This window comes from Gymnodraco acuticeps, unplaced genomic scaffold (assembly GCF_902827175.1).
Source record: "Gymnodraco acuticeps unplaced genomic scaffold, fGymAcu1.1, whole genome shotgun sequence".
Lineage (NCBI taxonomy): Eukaryota > Metazoa > Chordata > Actinopteri > Perciformes > Bathydraconidae > Gymnodraco > Gymnodraco acuticeps.
In genome coordinates this window covers 4,164,475-4,191,439 of record NW_022990135.1, presented here as the reverse complement: position 1 = coordinate 4,191,439, position 26,965 = coordinate 4,164,475, and the positions used below count along the sequence as shown (strand labels likewise).

The following is a 26,965-nucleotide window of genomic DNA, read 5'->3' as shown; positions in this document are numbered from 1 at the left end:
TTTAAATGTTTTAATTAATTTAACATTACTTGATTCCTATGAAATGTAATTCCACCTTTTTTTATATAATAAGCCTTACAAATTCATTCAATTGTACCAATTGTATTGGCTTTTTGACAGTAACACTTTCAGCCAATCACACACAGCCTCATTCAGAGAGGAAGAGATGTGATCGGTTTACAGCCGAGAGGACAATGACATCATCACTGTTATGAAAAGTGACATTATGAAATGAAATATATCATTATGTAAATTGAAATTATGAACTAAGGGTCAGTGACAAGAACAGAATTTTTAAAAAAAGGTTGCATGATTTAATAAAAAATGACATAACTAAAGAAAAAGGATATCCAATACAATTCTGAAAATAAATGATTAAAAACAATTTTATATTTAAAAAAAATTGATTAAATAACTCCTTTAATTATTGTTTATTTAAATGATAAGATATTGTATAGGTTCGACACAATTTATTCAAATATATTTTTATTTTGTATTGAAGTCTTTGGGGTTTGGACACTCAATGAAAAAAACACAAACACCAGTAATGTTTAACATAATTTATATTTATTTTTCTTTTGAACAAAATGTTAATAAATGTATTTGTTTTACGTCCAAAAAAGATCATGACTCGTGGGACGCATTTTATAAATAATTTTCATCCAAGTCTTTTGTAGAAAAAAAAGAAAGTAAATTAGCAAACTAAAGCATCTCTAGTATGACAATATGACAACATTATCATAATTTTTTCTCTATATTTGAACCCTTTTTCTCAATTCAAGCTTCATTTTTTTGTATATTTTTCTCCAGACCTCTTGATCTCAACTTTTTAACATCCAACTTAGTCCTACTCATCAACTCACACCACTGCTTTAGACAACGGAAGAAAAAAATGCGGCATAAATCTCAAAAAACAGACGAAAACCAAGGAGGCGAACAGAAAACACAGTGAGATTTCCAACAGTCGGGGGGAGGGGGAGGGTCTGGGGTGGAAGGGAGGGAGGGCGGCCATTTTTGGGATCCCACATCCTCAGGACATATTTACAACAGAAAGGAAAAGGAGGGGGGGGGGGGTTCATCTGCATAGATCCACAGGACTCAGATGGTAAACGGCTAGAAAGGAAGGGGCGAAGCACGAAGTGTGGGCCTGATACATCCGCTGCTGTCTTCAAGGGAAAGTAGTTCTGGAGAATTTAAGCAAAAGAGAGTAAACTGGGGGGACCTAACGTTTGAAAATCTGAAAAAAAGTGTAGACTTCCATGTGAAATCCTACTCTGATGTGTGGGTAAATGCGTGATGTGAGTCAATAAGCTGTTAATGAGAAAAAGGAGGCGGGGCCAAGAACAATTTGGAGCGGAAACTCCAATCTGTCAGTCACTGATCATCAGAGGCAACCATGATTAGCTTTTATTTTTGGTATATCACTCGTTGCTCACGGTGTCAGATTTGAATATTGTGGGTAAATCTGTGGGTATAGAAAAAGTATTCTTCATCCCTTCACTTCCCTGGTAACAACTATGCAACAAAAAAAAGGAACAAAATGGGTGGATCAGCCCTTTAAAACTCCTTCCACTCTGACACTAACACAGCCCTTTGCTAGCCTTTGAGAGATAGCGGTGGGTCAGAGCGTCAAGGGGTATTTAAGGGTCGACGGACTGATTGATTGTTGATTGGCTGGCTGGTCACATTCTCTGCGAGACAGACAGTAGTGAAGATGCCACAAAGTGGGACACTCACACCGGCTGCTTCCTCTATATTGCTCCATTCCCAGGTTCTGCCTCACTGTGGCGTACGCGGCAGAGAGGCACTCAAAGATGTGGGGCCTCATTTATCAAAGCGAGCGTGGGACAAGTTCCAAATGAGTGCATGGGATGAGTTTATTCGTAGTGTTCCTGCTGTTATTTTTACATTACATTCTCTACAACTTCTCCCCTTTTCTCTCATCCATGTTTTTGTTTGGTTGAATGTGTAGTGCTAATAGTTTTTCTAATATTATCTACCTCATGATAAGGTCTACAATTATCCTTGTAGAATGTCCTGGTGGTAAGAACAACTCATGACTCTGGCTCATTACCTAGGTCCACCATTTTTGGGCACAGGATATATTTATTTAGTTACGGACTTCGCCTTTGCATGTAAACAGCAAAATGACTTCATCTGAATTCTATACAAAAGGGAGATGTCTTACAAGTCTCACTTCATTGCTCTCTTTGATAACATGTGGTTAAATATAGCCACATTCAAAAACAGGAACCAGTTACATTTAGATAACTTTTCACTTACTACCATTGCGAGATTTGTGCTACATTTAAGTGGTGTTAAAGAAACAGAAGGACGACTTCCCTTCTATGGAAATGGGAGTTTCCGGAAGAATTTGAATGCACCTTTGGCCTCCTGGTAGTTTTTCTCTCCCCCTTCTGAGAAGTGGAGGTGGACGTAGCTCCCATCCTCTGTATTCATTAGGCTAAGTCCATTTGAAAAGATAATAAGTTGGATTCTATGTGTAGGAACAAGTGTACGCGTGCTTGATAAATGAGGCCCCTGTTATTTTGGCATCATGCAACTGTTCTCAAGTGTCCCTGCACTCTCACTACCGTATGAGGTAAAGTGAACGCTCCACAAAGCAGAGAACTCCACTTCCTGTCCTCCTGTAGCGTCACTACCTCCATCGGTCCATGGCTCCTAACTTGCTCAATGGCCCAACAGGTTAGGAGCTATAGCGAGCCGTTCTCAGAGCACTTAAGGTCCTAAAACGAGTAGGCATGTGCCGTCGCTAAGGGGTCGAGATCTAGAGGGACAAAATACAAGCGGAACATCAGAATATAGAATAATCACAGACATTTTGTTTTCCAGAGAAACAATGAGTGATGGATGAGCTGGTCCTGACAGGCCCTCGAGCAACATCACATTCAAGGTAGTAAGAAACGCAGAGTAGGAAGTGGAACACAGTTGATATGTCAAAAAACATTCTGGCACCTGAAAGAAATGCAGCAAAAATCTAAAGGTAATGATGAGCGAGAGCACACACTCATCAAAGTCCGTTTTTCCTCTGACGTGCCATCCATACACGGGAGGGGAGGAGGGAGGAAGGAAGGGAAGGAGAGGAGGGACAATATGCTAGAAAACATTTGGATGGAATAGAAACAATGAGCAGGTTTTAAGTGGCAAGAGGTCAGTTCTTTAGGGGGGAGGTTATCAAACATCTTCGGTCCGTGTCAAATCCCAGCACCCTTAGCTCCAGTTAAAACCCTCCCACTTCCTGTGGTTCATGGTTCATCGGCGGCAGATTGTAGAGGCGTCTCCGGCACGTCTCGCCAGATGTGTCCCTGGCAGCCCTGTGAAAGCCATAATCCTCTCGAAGCAAGCACCCCAAAGTTCACTCCTCATTAGAAGCACTCTCCTCTGGCGAGAAAATGGCAGCCACGCCCACCAACGTGGAATTATGGGAGGCTGAAATGATGATGACAGTGTGTAGGAGGACGAGGGCCAGCAGGCAGATCTTCAGCCGCCCGCTGCACAGTCTCGCGGTGGCAGCGGAGGTGACCGAGGCCCCCTCGGGCTGGCAGGAAGAAGCAGTCCTTTTTAGTGTCCCGCCTGAGGGGCTGTCCGTTTTGGAGTCCCATCGGACGTCGCAGCAGTTCGCCTCACTGTCCGGTACATGATCTGCCAGGAGCCCTGAGGGGGAGAGGACAGAAATATGCTGGTGAGGATCTGAAGCAACAGAGTCAACGGGAGTCCGTTTCATATATCAATACAAATACATAGGTATTAATAAGGCAGGAATTTGGATTGATATTAAAACATGTCAGCTGTTGTGGTAAGGTCTAATAAAGTGATCAAATGCAGTAGGATTGTATCTCAAACGACTACTGTTTAGTTTAAAGACCGACATGTAAATTGCATTGAGCAGCTTAATGGCACGGCAGTGATGCTCTGCCTGCAGCGGTGCAGAAACACCACCTCAGTGTGTAGCTGTGACCACGAGGCGGAGCAGCAGACACACTGACCCGCAGCTGAACCCTCGTACAGTCTAGGACACTCAGAGGCTGACGCAGTAAGGCCCTGACTCTGAAGTCTCCACCTGCAAGCTGTCACTCACCTGCAGGGGAGACTGACTGCTGGAGGCACACCCCCCTCAGGTCTTTAATGACTAAAGATCAGGGAGGGGGGGGTGATGAGAGCAGAGGTACGATTGGCTGATCTGATGTGTCTAGACTCATCAGGAGTTCTGGAGAAACACTGTTTATTTATGGACCTCTTCACGACCTGTATGAATGGCTCATTTATTATGATTTAAAAAAATGTTTTAAACGTTCCTAATATTTCCTGTGCGCCCTCCCTTTCAGTCCCAATAGATCAATAAAAGATAAACACAGTTAATGCTGATAAAAAACAAACAAATTACATTTAAATCCAGGCAAACTTTACATGATATAATTACATTTGGTATCACAATTATTATCAATGCTCTTTGTTGTCATGAGTGACACATTGGACCTATTCATCAATTAGCTGTGATATGTGCATTTTAAAATACATTCAACTATGTTATCTCAAAAGGGGTGATTCAAAGGAATCTCCTGCTCTCCTGGAGAAGGTGTTCCGTGTCAGTATAGCCTTAAAGCTGAAAAAACAAACAATAAATACAATTCCCAATGTCTCTACAGTCCCCTAGCCCCTAAAATACTGATGACCCGACATATTTCCGGCGTAGCTCCACCCTGCTAACTCCGCTGTGTCTGTGGCTCGGATTACAGACACCTTGTTTGTTGGCACACAGCCAGCTCCTCTGAGGGGAAGTCCTTGACGATTGCTTTTGTATTAACTGCAGTAAATCTTAAGAGATGAGCCAAATTCACTTCATCAATGCTTTGTTAAAACGTCCTCGACTGTGCTCGCCACTAGATGTCATCAGAAAGCCTTTGGAAACACCTCTCACCTGCTTGTTCCTGGAGGAATACCATCCAGTAACACACGTAAAATGCTGAATTAAAATTAGGAGCTTTTTTTCTCCGAGGCAAGGCCACACGAACACCCACGCACAGGCATGTTTCCTGCTGCTTCTGCTGCTTCTGCTGCTTCTGCTTCTGCTGCTGCTGCTGGACAGAGAGTGGGCTCTGACCTGTGCAGATGAAGCTGGGGCTGCCTCCGTGGATCAGGTCGTCGTTGTCGGGCAGGATGAACGGGCAGCTCTGCTGGACCTCCAGGCAGTACTGCTGGCAAGACACCTTCCTCTGACAGGACAGCTGCGTGGTGGGGAAATACTGAGCGCACAGCCAGGGCTTATAGGCCATCTAGAGAGGGAGATGAAGAAGAGAAACATATTACACGCTGCTGCAATATCCATTTGAGGACAATTGTCTTAAGCCTTCCTGTGTGAATAGAACATAACTATTTTCTGAAACACAGCACTTCATGCACCTTTGTGACGCTGAATCAATGCAGAGCTAACAGAAAGTGAACTATGCCAAATACAGAGGAATGTGTTGCTTATTTATGGGGGGTGGATTATGAAAGGCTGCTGCAGCAGGATCACTTTTACAATAATGAAGAATAAACAAGAGCGGAAATGTACTAGCTCTACATCTGCAGATTATTTGATCAATTAGTCAAGTGGTGTATGAAGAAGTTGATAGCTCATTACCCTAACCCATTATTGTTTCTCTGCAGAGCTACGGAGTGCTTTATCAAAAAATGCAGTTCCAAATCACCAAACAACGTCATCAAATTCGAGTTCCTGTCCTCTTCCAGGTTCTTTTCGCTGTACTTCCCAGGCAGAGTGCAATACAGAATGCACAGACGTATGTGCATAAGGAGGCAGATGGTGACATGTAATAGCCAAAGCCTGAGGCTCGGAAAGCTTAGCAAAACAAAATGAACCAAGGGCAAACCACAGTCTGGATTCACTTAGTCATTTTCTTTTTACTGGGATTAACACTGAAGGAGGGACATAGAGCAAAAAGCATGGATTTATTTTGAAGCTTCTTGTGAACAAAATAAGGGCTGGTTGGCTTAAAGAGGAACATTGAGACTTAATGAAGTTCATACAAAAAAGAAATCACACATTTTAGAGCAGACAAAACTCTTTGTGTTGCAGATTAATGGAGCAGAATACAGGACCTTGTTTACTGGGTGTCTTCTAAAAGTGAGGGACAAATTGAAAATGTATATTCAATAAAAAACAACATTTGAGCGTTAAAAAAATCAGTCTATATTGTTCATTTGAATCGTATGACACTTTTCTCCATGTATGCTACTGGAAATCAAGATGTCAAAAACACGAACAGCTACTACAAGACTATATTACTGTACAGTACCCTTATCTGGATATCACATTAACATAATCCTTTACTAAAGTGTAAAGAACATTAAATAAACGAAAGTATTGTGAGAAGCGGGCTGGCGATTTTGAATATTACTATAATATAAGAGGCCATGCAAGCAGCCCTATGAGGCTGTACTTAGTGTCACAACTTGGCTAACATGCTATTGTTCAACATGTTCACCATCCGTGTTAGCATGTTAGCTATTAACACTAGCTGAGTAGCAACCCAAAGGTACAGATGAGGCTCCAAATGAACAAAAGCAACTAATTAGCACTAAACTGAAACTGCTAATTTGCAACATTTTCTAGAGCTACACTGTAGAAACGTTGAATACAACACGTTCATATTTGTGTGATAATGAATCCTTCCTTTACCACTATAACTGCTTCCATTGTATGGAAGGAAATTGCTGCCACGCCAGAAAAGGAAATACAATTTGTTCCATGTCGAATATTAAAAGGTTAATGTTAAAACAATATATTGTGAAATTATTCCATCCATCCATCTTCTCCCGCTTATCCGTGGTCGGGTCGCGGGGGTAGCAGTTCCAGCAGAGAGCCCCAAACTTTCTTTTCCCTGGCGACATCAACCAGCTCTGACTGGGGGGTCCCAAGGCGCTCCCAGGCCAGCGAAGAGATATAATCCCTCCACCTGGTCCTAGGTCTACCTCTTGGTCTCTTCCCAGCTGGACGTGCCTGGAACACCTCCCTAGGGAGGCGCCCAAGTGGCATCCTAACTAGGTGCCCGAACCACCTCAACTGGCTCCTTTCGACGAGAAGGAGGAGCGGTTCAACTCTGAGTCCCTCCCTGATGACCGAACTTCTCACCTTATCCCTAAGGGAGACACCAGCCACCCTGCGGAGAAAACCCATCTCGGCCGCTTGTATCGCTTGTGAAATTATTATGACATATTATAACTATATGATATTTATCTTTCCTAATTTTCCTATTTCACAATATAGGTTATCACGCGTAAAACATTCCCATAATAACAAGATAAATAGTAGGCTACTGTTAACACGAAAAGTTTGTCTTTATAATGCATCTTATCGAAAACATGTCGTTATAGTCTGAAAATATCTTGTTATAACATGAAAATATCTTGTTATAACATGAAAATATCTTGTTATAAAATGAAAATATCTTGTTATAACATGAAAATATCTTGTTATAACATGAAAATATCTTGTTATAAAATGAAAATATCTTGTTATAAAATGAAAATATCTTGTTATAAAATGAAAATATCTTGTTATAAAATGAAAATATCTTGTTATAACATGAAAATATCTTGTTATAACATGAAAATATCTTGTTATAACATGAAAATATCTTGTTATAACATGAAAATATCTTGTTATAACATGAAAATACCTTGTTATAACATGAAAATATCTTGTTATAACATGAAAATATCTTGTTATAAAATGAAAATATCTTGTTATAAAATGAAAATATCTTGTTATAACATGAAAATATCTTGTTATAACATGAAAATATCTTGTTATAACATGAAAATACCTTGTTATAACATGAAAATACCTTGTTATAACATGAAAATACCTTGTTATAAAATGAAAATACCTTGTTATAACATGAAAATACCTTGTTATAACATGAAAATATCTTGTTATAACATGAAAATACCTTGTTATAACATGAAAATATCTTGTTATAACATGAAAATACCTTGTTATAACATGAAAATATCTTGTTATAACATGAAAATACCTTGTTATAACATGAAAATATCTTGTTATAACATGAAAATACCTTGTTATAACATGAAAATATCTTGTTATAACATGAAAATACCTTGTTATAACATGAAAATATCTTGTTATAACATGAAAATACCTTGTTATAACATGAAAATATCTTGTTATAACATGAAAATATCTTGTTATAACATGAAAATATCTTGTTATAAAATGAAAATACCTTGTTATAACATGAAAATATCTTGTTATAACATGAAAATACCTTGTTATAACATGAAAATACCTTGTTATAACATGAAAATATCTTGTTATAACATGAAAATACCTTGTTATAACATGAAAATATCTTGTTATAACATGAAAATACCTTGTTATAACATGAAAATATCTTGTTATAACATGAAAATATCTTGTTATAACATGAAAATATCTTGTTATAACATGAAAATACCTTGTTATAACATGAAAATACCTTGTTATAACATGAAAATACCTTGTTATAACATGAAAATATCTTGCATATAAACGTATTACTAAATATGATATGTAACAATATTTTTTTCTTTTTCTGGCTTTTGCATTTCTGTACTGAAATGAATGGTTAATACGGTAACCCCTTTTGTTCGATATATACACAAATGCTGTATATGTGGGACCAGCAGCATGTTGCCTATTGTGCCCTCAGTAAACGTTAAACAGGAAAGGTCTATCCTTTAAATAAAAAAGGGAAATGTGGCGCTACTAAGTGATGAAAGGTGTTAAGAGAGTCATTTCACTACCTGACACATTCAAGCAAGAGGGCGACAACAGCCCTTTCCAAGTCATGAATCACACACAAAACAAACCATTAGTGCTGATCAGGTAATTACCTACAGGGAGGATAATAAAATGTTCCACACTGAGAGGTTTACACTTACAAAAGAAATATTTTACAAGGAATAATAACTTGTTTGGAAGCCATTGAACACCTAATTCTTCATGAATTAAAAATGGTAGACAATCGGAGTTAAAGCCTATATTTATTAAGAGTTTAACACCAATAAAAAAAGCTCGTCTGTAATCATTTAAATTGAAGTGCTGCTTATTGGTGCACTGAAATACGCAGTAGTACTTTGAAAAAGGGTATCTGAAGCAAAAAACGTAACAATTATTAATTTTGTTATGGGTGGCTTGACAGTTCAAGCTACATTTCTTGTCTGTTGCTAACAGTTAGCATGGGCAATGATGATAGCCACCTACGCAAACGTCAAGGAGACAGCACAGCAGAGAACACACTGCCCACAGTAAATTATCCCCTTTGTTATTTAACCACAGAGGAACAACTATAGCTTGGAGGTTGGGTTGTCATCGTGGTTTTAAAGTGTCAACATGTTTCCAGTAACGACTTTTAAAAAGGTAAATGTGCTCCTCCTCCATCCACCCTTCCATTTTCCGTTAAATAACATGGGGTCTGATTTGTGTCCTGTTTAGACCGCCATCCAAAGATAACAAACACTGCACAGGCAATTATAATAATTATAATAATCTGATTATGTTGATGGTGATGGGAATGGTAATGGTGGGAACAGTAAGGACCCAAATGCTTTGCAAAATCAAATAAATGGCAGACATGCATGACTTCATGTTGATACAGGGGCAGTGTAGAATACAGTGTGCTGTAGGGGTTAACACTGTTTTCCAGGAAATACATTCATCCTTAAAAAAAGGTCAACACTGTGTGGATTTGAACCCCTTGATTGATCTTCATAGTATGTTCATAGTGCAGGGTAAAAAAAGTTTTTTCTGAAGATATTCTGTCTTAATAAACAGTGAAACGTCTTTGTATGTTACAGGGTAATGTAGATAAATTGCACTGACAGCTTTATTCCCATGATCCTCTGCTTTGGCAGCGGTGGTCTCGCTCTACAGATGACTGTGTGTAGAGAAACTGGCTCAAGAAGACCCAGATCATTGATTACATGTGTGCTTTAAGACTTTAGGTGTACTGTGGAGGTGTTTAATCCACGGCTGGGGATTTTCCTGTGTGGCGACTTCCTGTCTGCGCAAATGGCTGATGTTTAATTCCCGATGATTTAGCATAAATTCTTGCCAGCCGCAAGATAATCTGTCTAGGGATGCTGCGGCTATCAAAAGAGAACCAAAACAATACGATCGCAGTCAGACAGGAAATCTGGGTCCTCCTGAAGATGTGTGCTGGCAGTTGCCAAGGTAACGGCTTTTTCTGCTTTTCATTAGAGCTCAATGGGTACTGCCCCACTCTCTGTTGGTTTTCTGTTAGTGTGCACATGTTTAAGCGTGCAACCGGGTCTATGTGTGTGTAAATGTGTGCGTGCTTGTGCTCAGCGTGAAAAGGGAAGCGTATGAGAGCAAATTGAGTTAGTGAGGAAGCAGGCCTGGAGTCTGATTTGATCAGTCTAATGTGTGATCAGTGTGAATGGGAACCTGGCACTCAAAAAGCCTCTGTCGCCATGCAGCTTAGTCTGCTTTAAACGATGTCCTGAAGCCCAGAGACACAGACAGGAAAGACACCAAGCTGGCGTCCATTTCCACCGGGGCTTCAGCCCCAGCCTGTACACAAGACGTTTCACTTCACTTCAGATTCTACTTCAGCCTAAAAATCATACATTTCAAAGATAAAATCTGTTGTATGGACATTTACACAGAGATGTAAAATACGCCAGCAAGGCATTTTCTGCCAGTGCTTTGAAGCCTAAAAATAGCATTTAAAAATTAAGATTCAAATGCTGACGCTTTGGCAGATAAGTGTCAGCAGAGCTGGCATCTGAATTTCACCACAGTGATTATTACTATTATATAAGAAGCAGACTGATGAACGAGCCATGGCCAGCTTCTTATTTTCTGTATGCATGCAGTCCTATTACCATCCGAACATAGCTCACTGCTCAGAACGTCAGATCTTTACTCACTGTATAAAGCTTATTACTTTCCTTTATATTTTGTAAATTCACTTCAAACAGTGACATTTTTGTGCCCAGAAACACCATAAACTATAGCAAATGGTCTTAAATACAATTTAAATACAGTTGATGTTTGAATTCATGTCATTTGTATTGTAAGAAATAACAACAACAAATGTTACACTACTGCTTTTGGATATAAAAAGATATTGCCTATCTGGTGAAGTGTCTAAGTTTTAAAGGTCACCTATCATGCTATTTTTAGGCAATAGCATAGGTCTCAGATATATCAAAATATATAAAAAACATGTCTATGAAGTGTTTTGCTCAAAATACCAAACAGATCACCCATTCTAGCCATGCCTCATATCCCTCTGTTTCACTTCCTGTTTCAAAAGTGCTGATTTTATGTATAAAACTTAAAAAATTGATTAAAAAAAGGAGGGGGCTGAGCTCATGCGGGACCCGGCAGCTACTGTCTAAACTAAATGCTGCCGTGATGAAACGCCATATCATGGATTATCAAGGGTTATCTCTGAAACAGTTTGGAGCTCAAAGGCTTTCTCTCTTGCCGGTTATACCACAAGGTGAGTTCCTTTTTATTTCCTGCTTCTTCACACACATGCTCTCCAGTACAGGTTAGCTCTGAGTGTTAGCGATGCTAATGTAAACACCGACCATATTACGTCCAAAACAGTCGGGCATTGTTTCTGATAGGGCCGTGGGTGTAAAGCCAGCCTACATTTCAGATATTACGTCATATCGGACGCAAATCTGGATCAGCTCCGTTGTAGCCCCGTTTTTAGAGATTTGGGTACGGAGGAGAAGAGAGAGGGTTTTATTTTCTGACGCTGCGTGAGTACCCCGACGCACCGTGGACACATATTGATGTATAAAAGACATCGAAAAGTGCATTTTGCATGATAGGTCCCCTTTAAGCAGAAAGATAGCGCTAGTAGTGACCCTAGCTTGAGTGAAAGCCACTGTAAGTAGAAGATAGGTAGCCTAGCCTGAGAGGAAGATACTATGCTACTACAACTCCAAAGAAGCAAAGTTAGCATAGCTTTAATGCAAACTGCTAGTATTTTCAAGTGAAAGCTAGTTAAAATAACTTTACTAACAGTCTAACCTGTTAGTAAAGTAGCCTACTACAACTCAAAAGTGGAAGCTAGTTAGCCTGGCTTGTGTCAATGCTGCTGCTACAGTGGCATACTACAACTTAAAAGTGGAAGATAATTAGCTTTGCTTGCTAAAGTTAGCACTAATTCTCTACACTTGTTGTCATCTAAACATTTGCTGAGTCATTGAGAGCTCACACGGCTAGTGTTGATGTGGATAAACATTATAGAAGCTATGGTTAAAGCTAGGGTTAGCTGTCTCTTTGTTATGGTTGCAGTTGAAGTGATAGCAAATGCCTGGCTGTCGAATCATGCAGCAATGAGTAGCTTAAGCTCTATGAACAGTACTCCAAAACTTGAATCAAAACATAGAACTTATGTAGTCAACAGGTGACGTAAAGTGTTCACAGATGGGACTAAGCAACCACAACTATCAGGAATCATTATATTGCCATAATCAAATTCAATCATGTTCAGAACAACACCATAATAGGAGCACCATCAATGCAAAATGAATGTGATTTCTTCTTTTTGGTAAATGCAAAGTTAACCAAATAACTAACACTGAATATATACATGCTTAATTCATATCAAACAAGAATTTTTATTTCCCTTTAGTTAAAATGCTTTAAGTCTGGCTTGCACATGAAATAATTGGTTGTAAGAACGTGCATCCTTCAGGCTGGGGGTTTGCTTGTGTGCTGTCATGAAGCATCAATCAACCTGAGAGCAGAAAGCAACCGTGTCTCAACAGGGAGTGTGTGACACACACACATACCATGTATACATCACTTCAGGGGACATTACATTGACTTACATGCATTTCCTGGAGACTTATCCTAACCTTAACCATAACCAACACATGCCTAACCCTAACCCTAACCAAGTCTTCACCCTAAAATTAATGATTCCCCTCATGGGGACCTCCATTATGTCCCCATAAGGGAGGCGAGTCCCCACACGTGACTGTGTAAACAGATTTAGGTCCCCACAAGTATAGTAATGCTAGGCCACACACACACACAATTTCATAATATACTGATGTTGCAAACGGCAGGTAGCAAGCTGTGCTAAGGATGAGGAGAATTACTGAGCTATTATGGTGCTCAATATAATATACATTTGCAACAGCAGACAGAGAAATATCACGTTTATGATGTAACGGGATGACCCTTGTTTAATACTACAAAGCATTTCTCTGTTTGGCATCGGGGAGATCCGCAGTTGGGCTCAGACAGATAACCCCCCCCATCTCAGTGTCTATTGTGTTGTAAAAGCAGGTCAGGTTTGCGATTCCACCAGCATCCGTTCACAGGCAGCGGTCGTCTCAGGCTGACAGCTCCTGTAAATCTGACATGCAAAGCAGTGCTTCCTCCATTCGGCCTCGCCGTGGCGCAGGGCTTTCCCCTCGCCAGTCCCATTCACATGCCTGTCATCCGACACAAAGAGGACTGTGGGAGAGCTTGTCTGCAGACAAGAGGCAGCACTAGGCAGCAGAGCAATGTAAGCGTTTGCTCGATATTCATTCAGTAGCGAAATTACAACCGCTTGAGGAAAATGTCAAACTACAATGAGTCTAAGCAGCAGTTGCAACATCAAATCATTGAAGAAACACTCCGCAACAACCAGAACTGTCTATATACACGTTTAATCTGTATTTATCTGTTACAAATTAAGTTGTCACGATCTGTCTGTGTTTTGTTTCCTGTTTTATTTTGAAAAGTCTTCACCCCCTGTCTTGCCTGTTGCTTTCTGTCTGTGTTCCCTCCTGTCCGATTACCCGATTGTGTTCACCTGGTGCCCCTGTGTTGTCTCCTCCTTCCTCACCTGTCTCTTGTTTCTTTGATTAGTCTTGTGTGTGTTTAAGTTCTGGTTTTTCTGTCTGTCTTTGTTAGTTCCTTCTGTCAGGGGTTGAGTGAAGCAGGCAGGACCCAAATGCAGATTGCACAGGAAATACCTTTATTTCAAGGTTTTACACGGTGACAAACAGAACACTACCTCGTGAACACAGTCACAGACAAACAAGGAACTAACAAAGACAGACAGAAAAACCAGAACTTAAATACACACAAGACTAATCAAAGAAACAAGAGACAGGTGAGGAGGGAGGAGACAACACAGGGGCACAAGGTGAACACAATCGGGTAATCAGACAGGAGGGAACACAGACAGAAAGCAACAGGCAAGACAGGGGGTGAAGACTTTTCAAAATAAAACAGGAAACCAAAGACAGAACAAGACAAAACAAAACACAGACAGATCGTGACATCAATCGCCTGTTGTCATTTGAAAAACGCACTTATAACTTATAGCGATCATTTGAAATTGTCCTTCCATTGATAACTGTATTGGGACCAATGAAAAAGTGCTTTACACGTCTCAAGATTATACAACTACAATAAACAGATGGAATATTAAATTACACTAAATAAATATACTAATTATGCAAGATGTATTTCTAGTTAGAGACTTTTAGAATTATTTTAACCATCAAACTTTCTTTAAGTTGAGTTTTAAACCTACAACTTTGAAAGTATTGGTGTTATGAACCTCATGACGTTTTGATGAGCTAATCAGACAGTGACGGCACCAGCTACATATTGCGACAGTTGAAATATAATACTTCAAAAACTCCCAAACTTAAATTGTATAGCATTATATGTCAGAGTTGTTGCTTTACTGTCCTTTAACTGTCTGTAAATGGATCCAAATGCTTTCAGTCAAATGTGTGTATGAATGCCATTAAGCCACAATGCTGTCTTATGTAGGTGCAGTGATGTAGCATCAAAATAAAAAGTAGTTCAAGCTAAAATCTTAAGGCGCAGGTTTATCTCTGAGCGTAAAATGTTGGTTTAAACAGCCAGGTGTGTAAAATAACTCAGCGCGCCTCTGAGTATCAACACTCTCTCTTCCCAGCAGCACGGTGTCACACATACAGAGGCTATAAAGTGGAATGACTATAAAAAGCCCATGAGTCAGCTGCAGAGCGAGATCCCAGTTAGAGGCTGAATGACACAGATCATTGCCACTCACAAATCACAGGAGGACAGGAAGCCACTCTACCTGGACTATTTTCTTTGTCTGGTACATTTTATTTTAGCCCTGTAATATCCTGCAAAAATATGCATCTACCCACTTTACATGAAAGAAACACTGACAGAATGTTGTTGACAGGACTTTGATGCACCCACAACTCAAATCCCAATGGCCGCCTTGGGTCCCTGACGCAACCCCGGGATAATCCACAGGACAGGGATCCATGCGGGGGTCTTTCTTCCCTTTGATGTCCGCACTTATTACATCCCATTCCCCTGTGATGTAACGCTTCCAGGCGCCGTATGTGCGCTTCTGGAAAATGACACTCCGAGGCAGAGCGTTTCCATCAAATTACACGGTTTGCAATCTCGGAGCAAGCCTTGTTTGTAAGTTCACCGAGTCATCGTCTACCAACGAGGGGTCTCTGGGAGAAGCAGGGGCAACACGTTTGACAGAGTTTAACATGGTCGTTCCTGAATGGAAACTCTGGCAAGCAATGGCCTGAGAGATTCAAACTGGAAGGGGGTCTCTGCCATAGTTGTTGCTGAGATGAATGACACCTGACACGGTATGGCTGGCTGAAACTACAGAAATCAATGCTATCCACAAATCCATTATCTAACACTAACATGTTGGCCTTCGTACACATTCACAGGATATGATGCAACATGTAATCCAGCGAATTCCCTGTATGTGAAGCCCTTTGAGACAAACTTGTGAGTTTGTGATGTAAAAATAGCTTGCCTTACTCGGATGTTAGTAAAATGCACATGCTCACTAGAAAGCCCTAGAGAGCTCAGGCCTCTACCCCAGATGCACAATCCTTGAAATTTATTTTAAAATATACATTTTTCTACACTATCAAAATAATTTCATAGAAACAACATCTCACATACATTGCAATGTATACAATAGGCTATATAATAACCATGAGGCCAAACATTCAACTAATGTAGCGACAAAATCATCAATATAATCAATGTAAACATTAACTTAAAGATTTGCCTGAATTTTGAATGGCACCTCTTAGTAATTATTTAACACTAGAAAGGTGTTCCCTTATAGTGAACAGGAGGTCTATTTTGTATTAATACAATCTAGTTAAATGTCTGTTAATATAGCCAAAACATTGTTGTTGTTGTTACATTTTGATAATATGGAACTGTATCTGTTATTCTAATTCAATAGAACAACACTTATTAATCACAAGCACCTGAAAATGTGCAGTGTGCAATTGAACTTTCTTTTCTGTGAATGGCTATAAATAAATGTTCATAGTGAAAACATTTACAGAAAAAAGGAGAGCCATGTCAATTCTCAGAAGCAAAGTAGAACAGTGAACTGAGGCCTTAGTTAGTGATCCATCAATGGTATTGACATTCTGCACAGCTGGGGCTGCTGTTACACTACATGCCCACTCCTTTAATTCATGCATGTGGCCACAGTGGCTGCTCCTCAGCTAAATAAACCAGGGACATCCCTGTATAATAGTAGTGTTGAAAATGCAATGAGTAGGGTTGATTTTCATTTTAAAACGCCTTTTTTGTGTTTTACAGGATTAGCCTTAGAAGTGTGTCAATAACATCTTAAAAATCAGCACCTGATCCACACATAACAGGAAGACGCACATTCACGGCTGGTGATGCTTGGTTAGAGATCCATCAATGCTATTGACAGGCCTCCAGAGGCTTCCAGAAACCCTGAACCCTTTAACAGGAAATGCCCTGTCGAGGAAGCGGCTTTACGGGACGTCAGAGCATGGATCTACCTGTCAGGACATGTCATTTCCCCCGAAGATGAGTTCTGAGTAAACATGGCCGTGAATGTGAATGGCAGGATTTGTTTTCGCGATGAGTGGTTACAAAACAGGTTGTTCTCCTGATTATTTTGGACAGATACAAGGTTGTTTCCCAGGTTTGGTTTCATGTGGAGCAGATAGAGCTGTCCTCTGGTCGCAGGATTCCTGTTGGCACGGCTCCAGCTCTGCAGCTCTCCGAAAGGTTTGAGGAATTCATTCTGGGCTGGATCAACTCGGGGGGGGGCTGCTGGATAGGTCAGGGTGGCTCTGCTTTCTCTATCGATGCAGAGCCGGCTGACTGCAGGAGGCTCGACCTGAACGCAAGAAATATTGACTGAACGGCAACCAGATGTCACTTCAAGATAAACACAAACCAGATAAATGCTGAGTGGGGCTTTGACATAAAAGAACTGAATCAACTGGACTGGGCTCAGCTGCACTATCGTCAGCCTCAACCACATTACACTGACATAAACCTGAATTTAAAGTAGTCCACACATTATACAATTACAATGTGTGAGCACTAGCTTTCATCTGCAACAAAATAAGGTTGGTCAATCATTTCAAACAATTATTCAAAGCTTTTTCAGCATGTCTTTTCCGTCCGTTTGTAGACCGCCATGTTCCAATGACGAGTGGAACAACGTCACTACTGATCACTACTCAAGGTAAATGACAATCATTAGCAAGTGATGACAGTGAAGGAATGAGGGGGAATGAAAGGCCTTAGCGTGGGGGGCATTAGCATATAGATTTATTGGCTTTACGAGGGGTGAAAATGTGAAAGATCACTGTGTGAGCGACGGAGGGCAGATAACTGGTCAAGACACTGTCAGCGGGAACATTCGTCTGCCACTGCCGGAGAAAGAGTGAGGCTGTCGTTATCGTTCATTCACAGGTGGTATAGTAGTGTTTATTTCCCAAAAAAAGGAGAATGAGTTGAAATTGTGGCCATAATTCAGTATGGAATAAAACTTTGGTATATTATACTTCAGAAATGTTAATAAAAGCTGTCCAGGAATGTATCATTCATATACAAGGACAAACTGAGAGTCAAAACGGCCAACAGGCCTTCCATTCCGCCCACAAACTCCTACGAGTCAACACCGCGGCCTTGAGAACTTTTCTAACATCTCTGGGACGAATTCGGGCTGTTTCTCAGTGTTAAAGAGCATCGAGTAGAACGGAGGGTCCAGACTGAACACCTCCTGTTGGACTGGACACTGAGGGAAATGTCCTCAAAGTGCTGCTTCTCAACTCAGGTGGCCTTGTCCTAGCAGCTGAGATGTGAGGATTTGGAGAGGAAAGCAACATCAGGAATGGACTGTATCTAGTTGGTCTGATAAGGGTTTCACCTCTCTTGCTGTCTTACAAAGATCTCCAGAACAACACCACTGGAGATCATCAGAAGCAGGTAGCAGGTCATTGTAACTAATGTGGTGTTTAGACTCCTATCTCTACCAAGGCAATGGATAGAAAAACAGTTAACGGGTGGGAAACATCTCGTGACAATGGCCAGAAGCTGGATAGAAAAGTCAACCTTCCACGGGTAAGTCAATTCATTTCAATTGAAACTCTAAAATCACTTGCACTTTGGTGAACCCTGACTTCACCAAAGTCTTGCCAGTGACCAATAACAAACTGTCTTTACAGCACTGACCTTTAAAGTCCAAACAGGGGGAAGCCTGGAGCTTATTATCTGTGTTGCAGCAGTCACCTATAATTAATCTCCTCCTTAGAGTGTAGCCTAAAATGCTCCCAAACAGACACACTCACTAGAATAAGACAGGAGAACTATGCAAACGAAGTGTAAAACAAGCTATCTTACTGACAGTTAGCAAGCTAGCTAGCTCAAAAAGCTCAAACGTCACAAGCCTGTAGTGCTGCCAAAGAAGTGAATAAGTTAGCCTGTTTCTGATGTGACCTGTACATTGAATATTACTTTATAATATTCTTTTGAATGTTCTCCCTTAGTTTCAAGTCAGTGTTTAAATAAAACATCACAATATATTCAATTCACTGTGCTATTATGCATCAGCGTATTGCATAAGACCGAAGCGCACACTGAGTGATTTAATGGACGTTACTGTATGATAGTCTCCGCTTTCATAAACAAAACTCATGTCCAGTGACTGACAATTAATTTACCGGGACGAACATCATCCTCAATCATCCTAATGGGCTACACAGAGCTTAACAGGGATTCCAACCTTTTACCTAGTCCACTGTGTACTTCACATGCAGACCTGGTTGGAAAAATGAAGAGAGGTACCATACTGGGAAGTAAGGGGATGTCACATAATCCTATTAGTGCCATGTGTTGGGGAATTTAGATTTGATCATGTGAAGGCAGCCTAGTCATCACTTTCCATATCCGACGCCACCAGATATGGGTAATGGACACAAGCCTCCACCCTACACCTGCATTTTATACATTTCCTAAATATTAAAATGGATGGAAATTGCAAACAGAGGCTAGGGTATGCATTCAGGCTTATATCTGCCCCTGTAAATATAATCCATTCAAACACTAACGCAGACAGTAGGACTGTTAGACTAATTGATGTCATGCCCATAAAATAATTACGGTATTGGTCTGACCCTGAGGAAATAAACATCCTTAATCTTAATTTACCCACAATTATGAAGTCAAGTAATGAATATTTTTGACTATAATTACATTGTTATTATTGCTCAAGAGAACAGCTTGGAGTTGGAGTTTTAAATATGTGTCAATTTCCCAGTCAGGGCAGTCTAACAAAACAAAAACACTGCGTAGCATTATGAGAAATGACATTTTTCTGCTTCAGTTTTGGCCGACTTTATGGAATGCTAAATCTCTAGAGCGCCGTCATTAACATTCATTTAGTTAAATATACATACATTTCTAAATATATAAATAAAACAAACACAACTTTGAGTAAATGTGTAAATAGTTTTAAGAGAAATAGCACATAAATGCTGGTAGCGTTCTTGTGATAAGAGTCTACAGCTCTGAGAGGCAACACAGGGCTTTTAGCTACATGCTAATGTCATCATGCAAACATTCTCACATTGCCTGTGCTGTTCAGCATGTACAACGTTTACCATGTGTCCCATCTGCGTTAGCTAACATTTGCTAATTAGCACTAAACATAGAGTACAGCTGGGGCTGATGGGAATGCCATTAGTTTAATAAATGGAATCAATCCGTTACACAGAGATGATGTAGCTCTAATTACAATCTCCCCCTTTGATTGACAACATTACTGTATGCCATAGTACTGACTCCCCGTATCACATATAATGGATGCCACACAGGTTAAATGAGGCCTATTCATTGGGTAGCCCACTTTAACCCCCTTCTCTCCCCCACTGCTTCTATCCCATGTGATCAGATCTGCTTCACAGTTAAAACAATATGGAAGCGCTGCCGTGCACTGCAGCAGCCATAGCCCCCCCCCCGCCCCCCGGCCTCATTAAAAATGCTGCTCAGGGATCAGTCCATTCATAAAAGGGCTGTCGTGGAGTGGGCCAGGCTTCACGCAGGGACAAAACCCCTCTCCAAGGTCAGCATTCACAACCGCCGCAGGAAGACACAATGGCGGAAATAACACATGTGAGCGCTTCCGTGTTCAACCTGGATGGTCGAACAAAGCAGTGCAACAATCTGTCGTTTTCGTGAATGCACGCGAGCCTCTGTGAGACTGTAGCGGACACACAGCGCCGGCTAATATGAATAATGAATAAAAAGGCTGACAAAGGCAGCGATTTTAAAGAAGCACGGGTGATGATCACAGGATATTCATGGAGATGAGATAAACCACATTGGTGCTGTTAGATAACTGATAGATTTGGGGATGAGAGAGTCTGTGTCTTGTTGTCAAGTAGGAGGGACTGTGGGATGAGCGAGGGAGCAAATCAAAGCTCCAGTGGTGCCCGTATGAGCCACTTTCCCTCTGTGAACCTTCATAATCACTTCATGTATACACACAAAAGACTGGTATACAAAGAATACGCTGATACAACTGATGGGTATACATGGCAATATTGGCCCTCTAAATGAAAGCATTATGAGCTACATACTGATTTTAGAACAACATTTTGACCAAATGTCACACCAGTGTACTTGGATTTATCATTTTCACTCTGAGATGAACATTTATTTGTATTTTATTCTGAGAAAATGCCCAGCAGTAACCTACTTAAATTGTATCAGGACTAAAGGTCTACAGCCTTAAAGAGACTCTGAATGATTTGAGCTAAGTGCTAGCATCACTATGCTAACATGCAGAGGTTTAGCAGGTTTTTTTAATGTGCCATCCATGTTCATTTAGCAGGTTAGCATGCTAGCATTTGTCAGAAAGTCTATTCGAAAACGACCCCACTTCTTTAATAACCTTATTTAACATTTTCCTGATGAGTTATTGGTCTCGGTGGATAGTTTGAAATGTTCTTCGATACAGAGTAATGTTCCTTTTGAGAACGATGGTCCCATTTAGAGTGAGAGAGACGATAAAGACGGGTATGCTTTAGGGTGTTGCTCACACACCAAACATGAGGCTATCAAAGCCGTCATTTGCAGACCAATAAGTGAAGCCACACTGTCAACTTCTAATACTCAGTCTATGGCGACAGAGCAAAGGTCATGTGTTGACTTACATATTATCCTAAAGGTCACATGTATATCTTTTCCAAATTCCACGGCAACATATTGAATATTTGTTGAGATATTTCAGCGTATGCCATGCTGCCAAAACAAATTGTAAATCAATACTGTTGCAGCCCAAACTGTTGAACTTTAAAAGGACAGATGTGTTCATCCAACAAAAATGAGGATCTCCAGCCTTTCCCAAACCCTATAAAACGAACGCATTACTTCCATCTGTGTTTACATTTTGTTTCATGGCCCCCCAAGTGAGAACGATATCCTTGTTGTTACACATCATTTGCGGCTCGATTGCAGAACTGTCCAGATTGTAACAAGCCAGATAAGGGATGAAGAGGGTTTCACTTTAAACCATAACTGTATCTAAAGCAGACACACAGGTCTCTGGCACAATCACACATAATGTCCTCACTGGCCTATTTCAGTCGGAGGAGCCGCCCACTATCAAATGAACGACGAGTGAACACGGAGGGCTCGGTGTGATCAATAGGGATCAACCTCTTGGTATTGCTGCCACCCGTCCCTCCGGCTCAAAAGGAGCGCCGATCAATGCAGATGTGTGCGGTTGACAAGGATCTAAAGAGGGACGAAGCTGTCCTCCTTTCCACTTGCACACAACACCGGCTAAGATTAGACATTCAATTGGACCTGGAGGGTGGGAGGAGACGGATTTGAACAGACGAATCTGTGATTGTGTTCGAAATGATAGTAACTGCAGGTTGGTAGTAGTAGCAGGAGTCACAGAGGGTCAAAGAAGGAGATGTAATAATAGAGTATTACGCAGATAGCTCCTAGACTGCATGATTACTTGGCCAGGTGCTGAGTCGTTCAAGTTTACAAATGACAGAAATGACTGCGGAGGCACAGGAATGCAGACACCTGCAGCCCATTGCCTACCCCGACATGTTTGTGTCATGCTGCGATCATGGCAGGTGAGAACTGAAGAGCTCTCAAACTATCTGGTGGGAAAAGGTCTGTGTTTTGTTCACACCAGAGCAAGTTTAACCTGCTAATGGGGCCGTCTGCGCGCTCCTATTGACCCAACCTCTCTCACAAACGGTGCAGCGTACTTGTTAGGTAATTATAGGGCTGTACTGGAAAGTACAAATCTTAATTCAGAACGTTCATATTCTAAATTAACATTTGAATGCTGCTTTTCAAAATGGTCCTACAACTTGTCACTAAGTGCTTAATATTTCTATAAAGCAATGTGTGTGACTAAAGAGGGAAAAACACGGATAATAGAACAACTTGAGGTATTGCTTTCAAATGGTTTAACAGTTCATGTTAAAATGGACGTACACATGTGACAGCACCTTTTCTAACTTGTCCTAATCGCCCAAATATAGGTATTGGACGCCTTGTTGACAACAATCAGGCAACCAGCAAGGATGAACCTGCTAGCTACAGTAGCATAGGTAAGGGACACAAAGCCACTTGCTATTCGCTCATATTTCATCTCATAAAAGAGCTATAGATATGTATATGTATTATGTTTGCACAATTTAAAGGAAATAATATCGAACGTGTGAGTATATCCCTTTCTGAAAGAGAAAGACATTGTATTCTGCATGAAAAACACAAGAAGCGCAAGATAGCAGCCCAATTTATAAATAGTCCTATGACAATAACATGACCATAGTCACGCAGGTGATAGGTACAGTCATGGTTTTTAAACTGCCGATTTCAGCGAAAAGCGAGGAAAGCCTACATTAAAGGATGTGATAGCAGTGCAGAGACCCCAGGCCTTTGTTGGCTAACAGCTGTGGTTGCTTTTTGAGAAGCTGGGGTTTTGCATTTGCTTCATTGTCTCCTATGAATCAGAAATGTTTCAGAATAAAGGGAAAGAAGTGCTGAGCATTAGTGCGTCAGCCCAGGGTTAAATGTTTCCAGCCCGACCTGCTGTCAGTCTGATCGGTCGGGGTTTTCACGGAGCCAGATGATGGAGAAACCCACGGTGAGGAACAGCACCGCGGCCATCCCACCGTGTGATGTTTCACCTCAGGCTACAGGAATTAAAGCACCACCTGCGGACCACAGGAGTCCCTCCTGCACAACAAACGCTACACACCATGTCAAACACCATCACTTGGAAATGTCAGAGATATATTTGGTTTTGAACACTTATTTACACAGATTACATCCGTGCGATCCGGCTCACAACATGAACTGCTCGGCTACCCCAAGGCAGGTAGCCATTAACTCAACAAGACCTCCGCATTACTGCTTGAGTCACAACGCTCTTTCCGACCACACTTACAGCCTATAATCATGAAGGTGACAGAGAAGGGACATTTTTCAAAGAAATTAGCACGTTGGCTAAATGACTGTTTTCTCTTTCGAGTGCCAAGAGGTGAGCTCAGAGAGCGGGGAAGACTGAAATCATGTGTGTGGCTCCAGTTCACAGAGGAGAAAGGAAGTATCCCATGGAGGCCTCAGAGAGCTTTCCTCAGATACCTGCTGGAGAGGATATTTCTTTTAAAAAACACTGCATTCCCTGGTTGCCATTGTCATCGCTTTTGCATATTCTAGAGCAACCGACAAACCTTGAAGTAAGACTCTGAAGGGGCTCAGGTCAGGCTTTACTAGTTCAACATGAGTTTTTGTATGCAGAGCGAGTTTTGAGATACTGGAAGGAGAATATAAAGTTTCCAGTGATGGTGATTTATGAGATATATCAGACCTGGGTTTAAGTAATTGTTATTATCTATCATCGATTCATCTTTTCTCCATTAATCCTTTAGTCAATGTAAGGTTATAACAATGTGGAAAAGTTGACCTGAAAAGTTGCCATTACACAAGTTGATGCCTTCTAATGTCTTGTTTTGACTAAAGCAAAAGCTATATATATAGATTTGTTTGCAGTTTTTTTACTTTATCCAGCTATTTAGAAAAACACAAAGACAGCTTTAAGAGCATTGTGAAATAAAAAGCATGTTTTTAAGCACAATCTAGGAAGTGAAGGAAGTGGAGCAGCCTCCAGCTCCTGTGTGTACACAATTGGTGTACACATGTAAATAAGAGGTTTTGAAAACATGTGATAAATAGAATTATCTTTTATAAAAATCCTGTGTTGTCTTTTCAAGGATTAAGACATCCAACAGGAAGAGAATATCAAAGACAGCTCATCACTGTTTGATGAATACAACACACAACAGGGGTTCTGTCTAAATGCAAGCTATCCTTGTAAACCAGGCCCAGTTTACATGCATGTGCCTCTATCCACATGCATTGGGTTTGTATAAGAGGGCAGATGGCGTTATTGGAGACGCGTTTTGACGCCTGTGTGTGTGTCTGTGCCACCGGAAGCCATCTGGGATTGGCCAGGGCTTCTGTGAATGGAGCGCCATTCAGCACCGCGGACAGCTCCCAGCTCTCCGCGGTGCTGAATGGCGCTGCCGGGGCTCAGCAGTATCCCGGAAACCCTTCACAGCGCACTCTGACCCACCTTGGTAAACAGTGCCTGGCGATCAAACATGAAGCATGGGCCTACAGACACACGAGAGGCCTGTCCGCGCGGGCCTCTTAATGAGCAAACACAAGTCGAGGCGAAGAAAGCCTTCCGCCACATTAGGCAGGGAAACCACCTCTTGACTTTAATGAAATGCTCTCGATATTGAGTGGGCGGCCATGATGAACACCTGGCGGACTGCGATATGGCACAAGCCTGCTTCCTGCTCATTAAATTGTTGTAAAGCTGTAAAAGCTCCAGCATTAGTCTTACGAGCCTATCCGGGTTATCGATAGCCGATCAGAGGGATTAAGAGCTGGAGGCGGGGTTCAATGTCAAAGAGCGTGGAGTAACAGGGGGAGAAAACACTAGCAGGGCCTCCATCTGCACATTAGCATGGGGCCTAAACACAATGAGGAGATGAATGAACATGAGGCCCGGGAGTCTCCTTGAATCTGTCATCCGTCTCCATGGCGACAGGGGGAGGAGGACCAAAAACTGGCATCTATCCGGGCCCAAATCAACAGATGGCCACCACACCCCCTCCTCCCTCCTTCCCTCCATCCATCCCACCACCCGCCCCCTTCCCCTTTGCAGCCTACCTTGCACTGTTCCATGCACGTCCTCACTGAATATGCCCCCGGCTCATATTTCTGAGTCAGGAGCTCAAAGTCCTCGTATTTCTCCTGGGCGTGCTGGTCGTAGCGTTGGTACGCCTGGACGCACAGGCTGCATCTGGTGATGTCGCCATTGCCGAGCACGTCGAGGCTGCAGTTCAAATTGTCTGGATTTGTCGACCCGTAGAACAAATCCTGTAGAGAGTAGGAGTTACAAAAGGAAAGGTACAAATCGCTCATATTTACAGCCCGCGTCCCCTCTTGGTCGGAAAGGCCCCCGCACAAATGGTCGGCATCTGCGAAAGTAAAGCAGTCTTTTGATAAACTATCCTCCTGGTGGCAAGTTTCGAGCCGCCACAAATGTTTGGTAGAGTTTCCTATAAAAATAGCATCTGGGTTTCCTCTGAGGCTGCTGTGTGCTGAGTGGGTCTGAGGTGAGAGGAGGTGGGAGGATGCGAACTTGACCCGGGTCCGGGTCAGTTTGGCCTCGGCGCAGAACCACAGGTGATCAGAGAGGAGGATGGTTAAGAACAAGAGAGATGCCAAGGACAGTCGCCATCTCTGCGCCCTCTCTGAGTCGGTGAATGGCTTTTGGTTGTCGCGGGGGGGCTCTAGCCAGATTTGGAAGCCGTCGTCATCTTCTTGCTGCCAACACGTCCCAGCACCCCTGGTCATATTTTGGGAACCGGCCGACTCCACCGTGGGGGCTCCTCTGCCGCAACAGTCATTGACGTGGGGTCCGCTTCGGGTTTTCTTCCCCTCAAATGTCAGGTGGTGGGTTGTCCCGGCGTGTCTTTGCGTTCAGCGGTAATTCCCATTAAAATGAGCGTGGGCCGGATGGGAAATTAGACGCTGGCGACCACGGGCCGCATCCTCCATGGCTGACCGGTGAAGCCGCTGTCCTCCCGCCCGCCCTGAGCTCCGCTCCGCGCCGCTCCGCTCCTCTGCGTAGCCTCGACTCCGTTTTTAGAAACACTCACCGACGCGTTTACGTTTTCCCTGGCCTCGGTCGTGCAGGGACAAGGGCGCTATCCTCTTCCAACATGGCGAAGCTGTCTGCCTTTATGTCGGCGGAGGGGCCTACAGCCTGTAACAGACCTATTTTCCTTTTCAAGCTCTCACCGTCTTCATCTCGCTGCCGTTGTCAAGTTGCCGCCATGTTCGCCAAGAGACGGTGTGTGTATGCAGGAAGCTGCGTCAGGTCAGCAGCGATAACCAGCAGCATTTCTGGTTGTCTCGTTCAAAATAAAAGTCTAGAAAATAACAATAAAATTACACCAAATGTCTTAAAGATTACTGGTGCATTAACAAATGTACACAATCTAGCTTAAT

General features: G+C 41.8%; 1 protein-coding gene across 2 annotated transcripts; it reads right to left on the bottom strand.

The window, feature by feature from the left end:
* Positions 1–581: 581 nt before the first annotated feature.
* On the bottom strand, positions 582–26,798 carry fam155a (family with sequence similarity 155 member A). 2 transcript variants are annotated; one of them, XM_034216797.1, is made up of 3 exons: positions 25,619–26,798; positions 5,123–5,294; positions 582–3,675 (listed from the first exon to the last, which is right to left on the bottom strand). In XM_034216797.1, exons 1-3 carry the CDS (start codon positions 26,306–26,308, stop codon positions 3,377–3,379), a joined length of 1,161 nt encoding a protein of 386 aa, XP_034072688.1. In that variant the 5' UTR covers positions 26,309–26,798; the 3' UTR covers positions 582–3,376. The 2 variants fall into 2 exon arrangements, with proteins under 2 accessions (XP_034072688.1, XP_034072689.1); XM_034216798.1 differs by having other exon boundaries at positions 3,361–3,675; positions 5,044–5,294.
* Between the last annotated feature and the right edge of the window lie 167 nt (positions 26,799–26,965).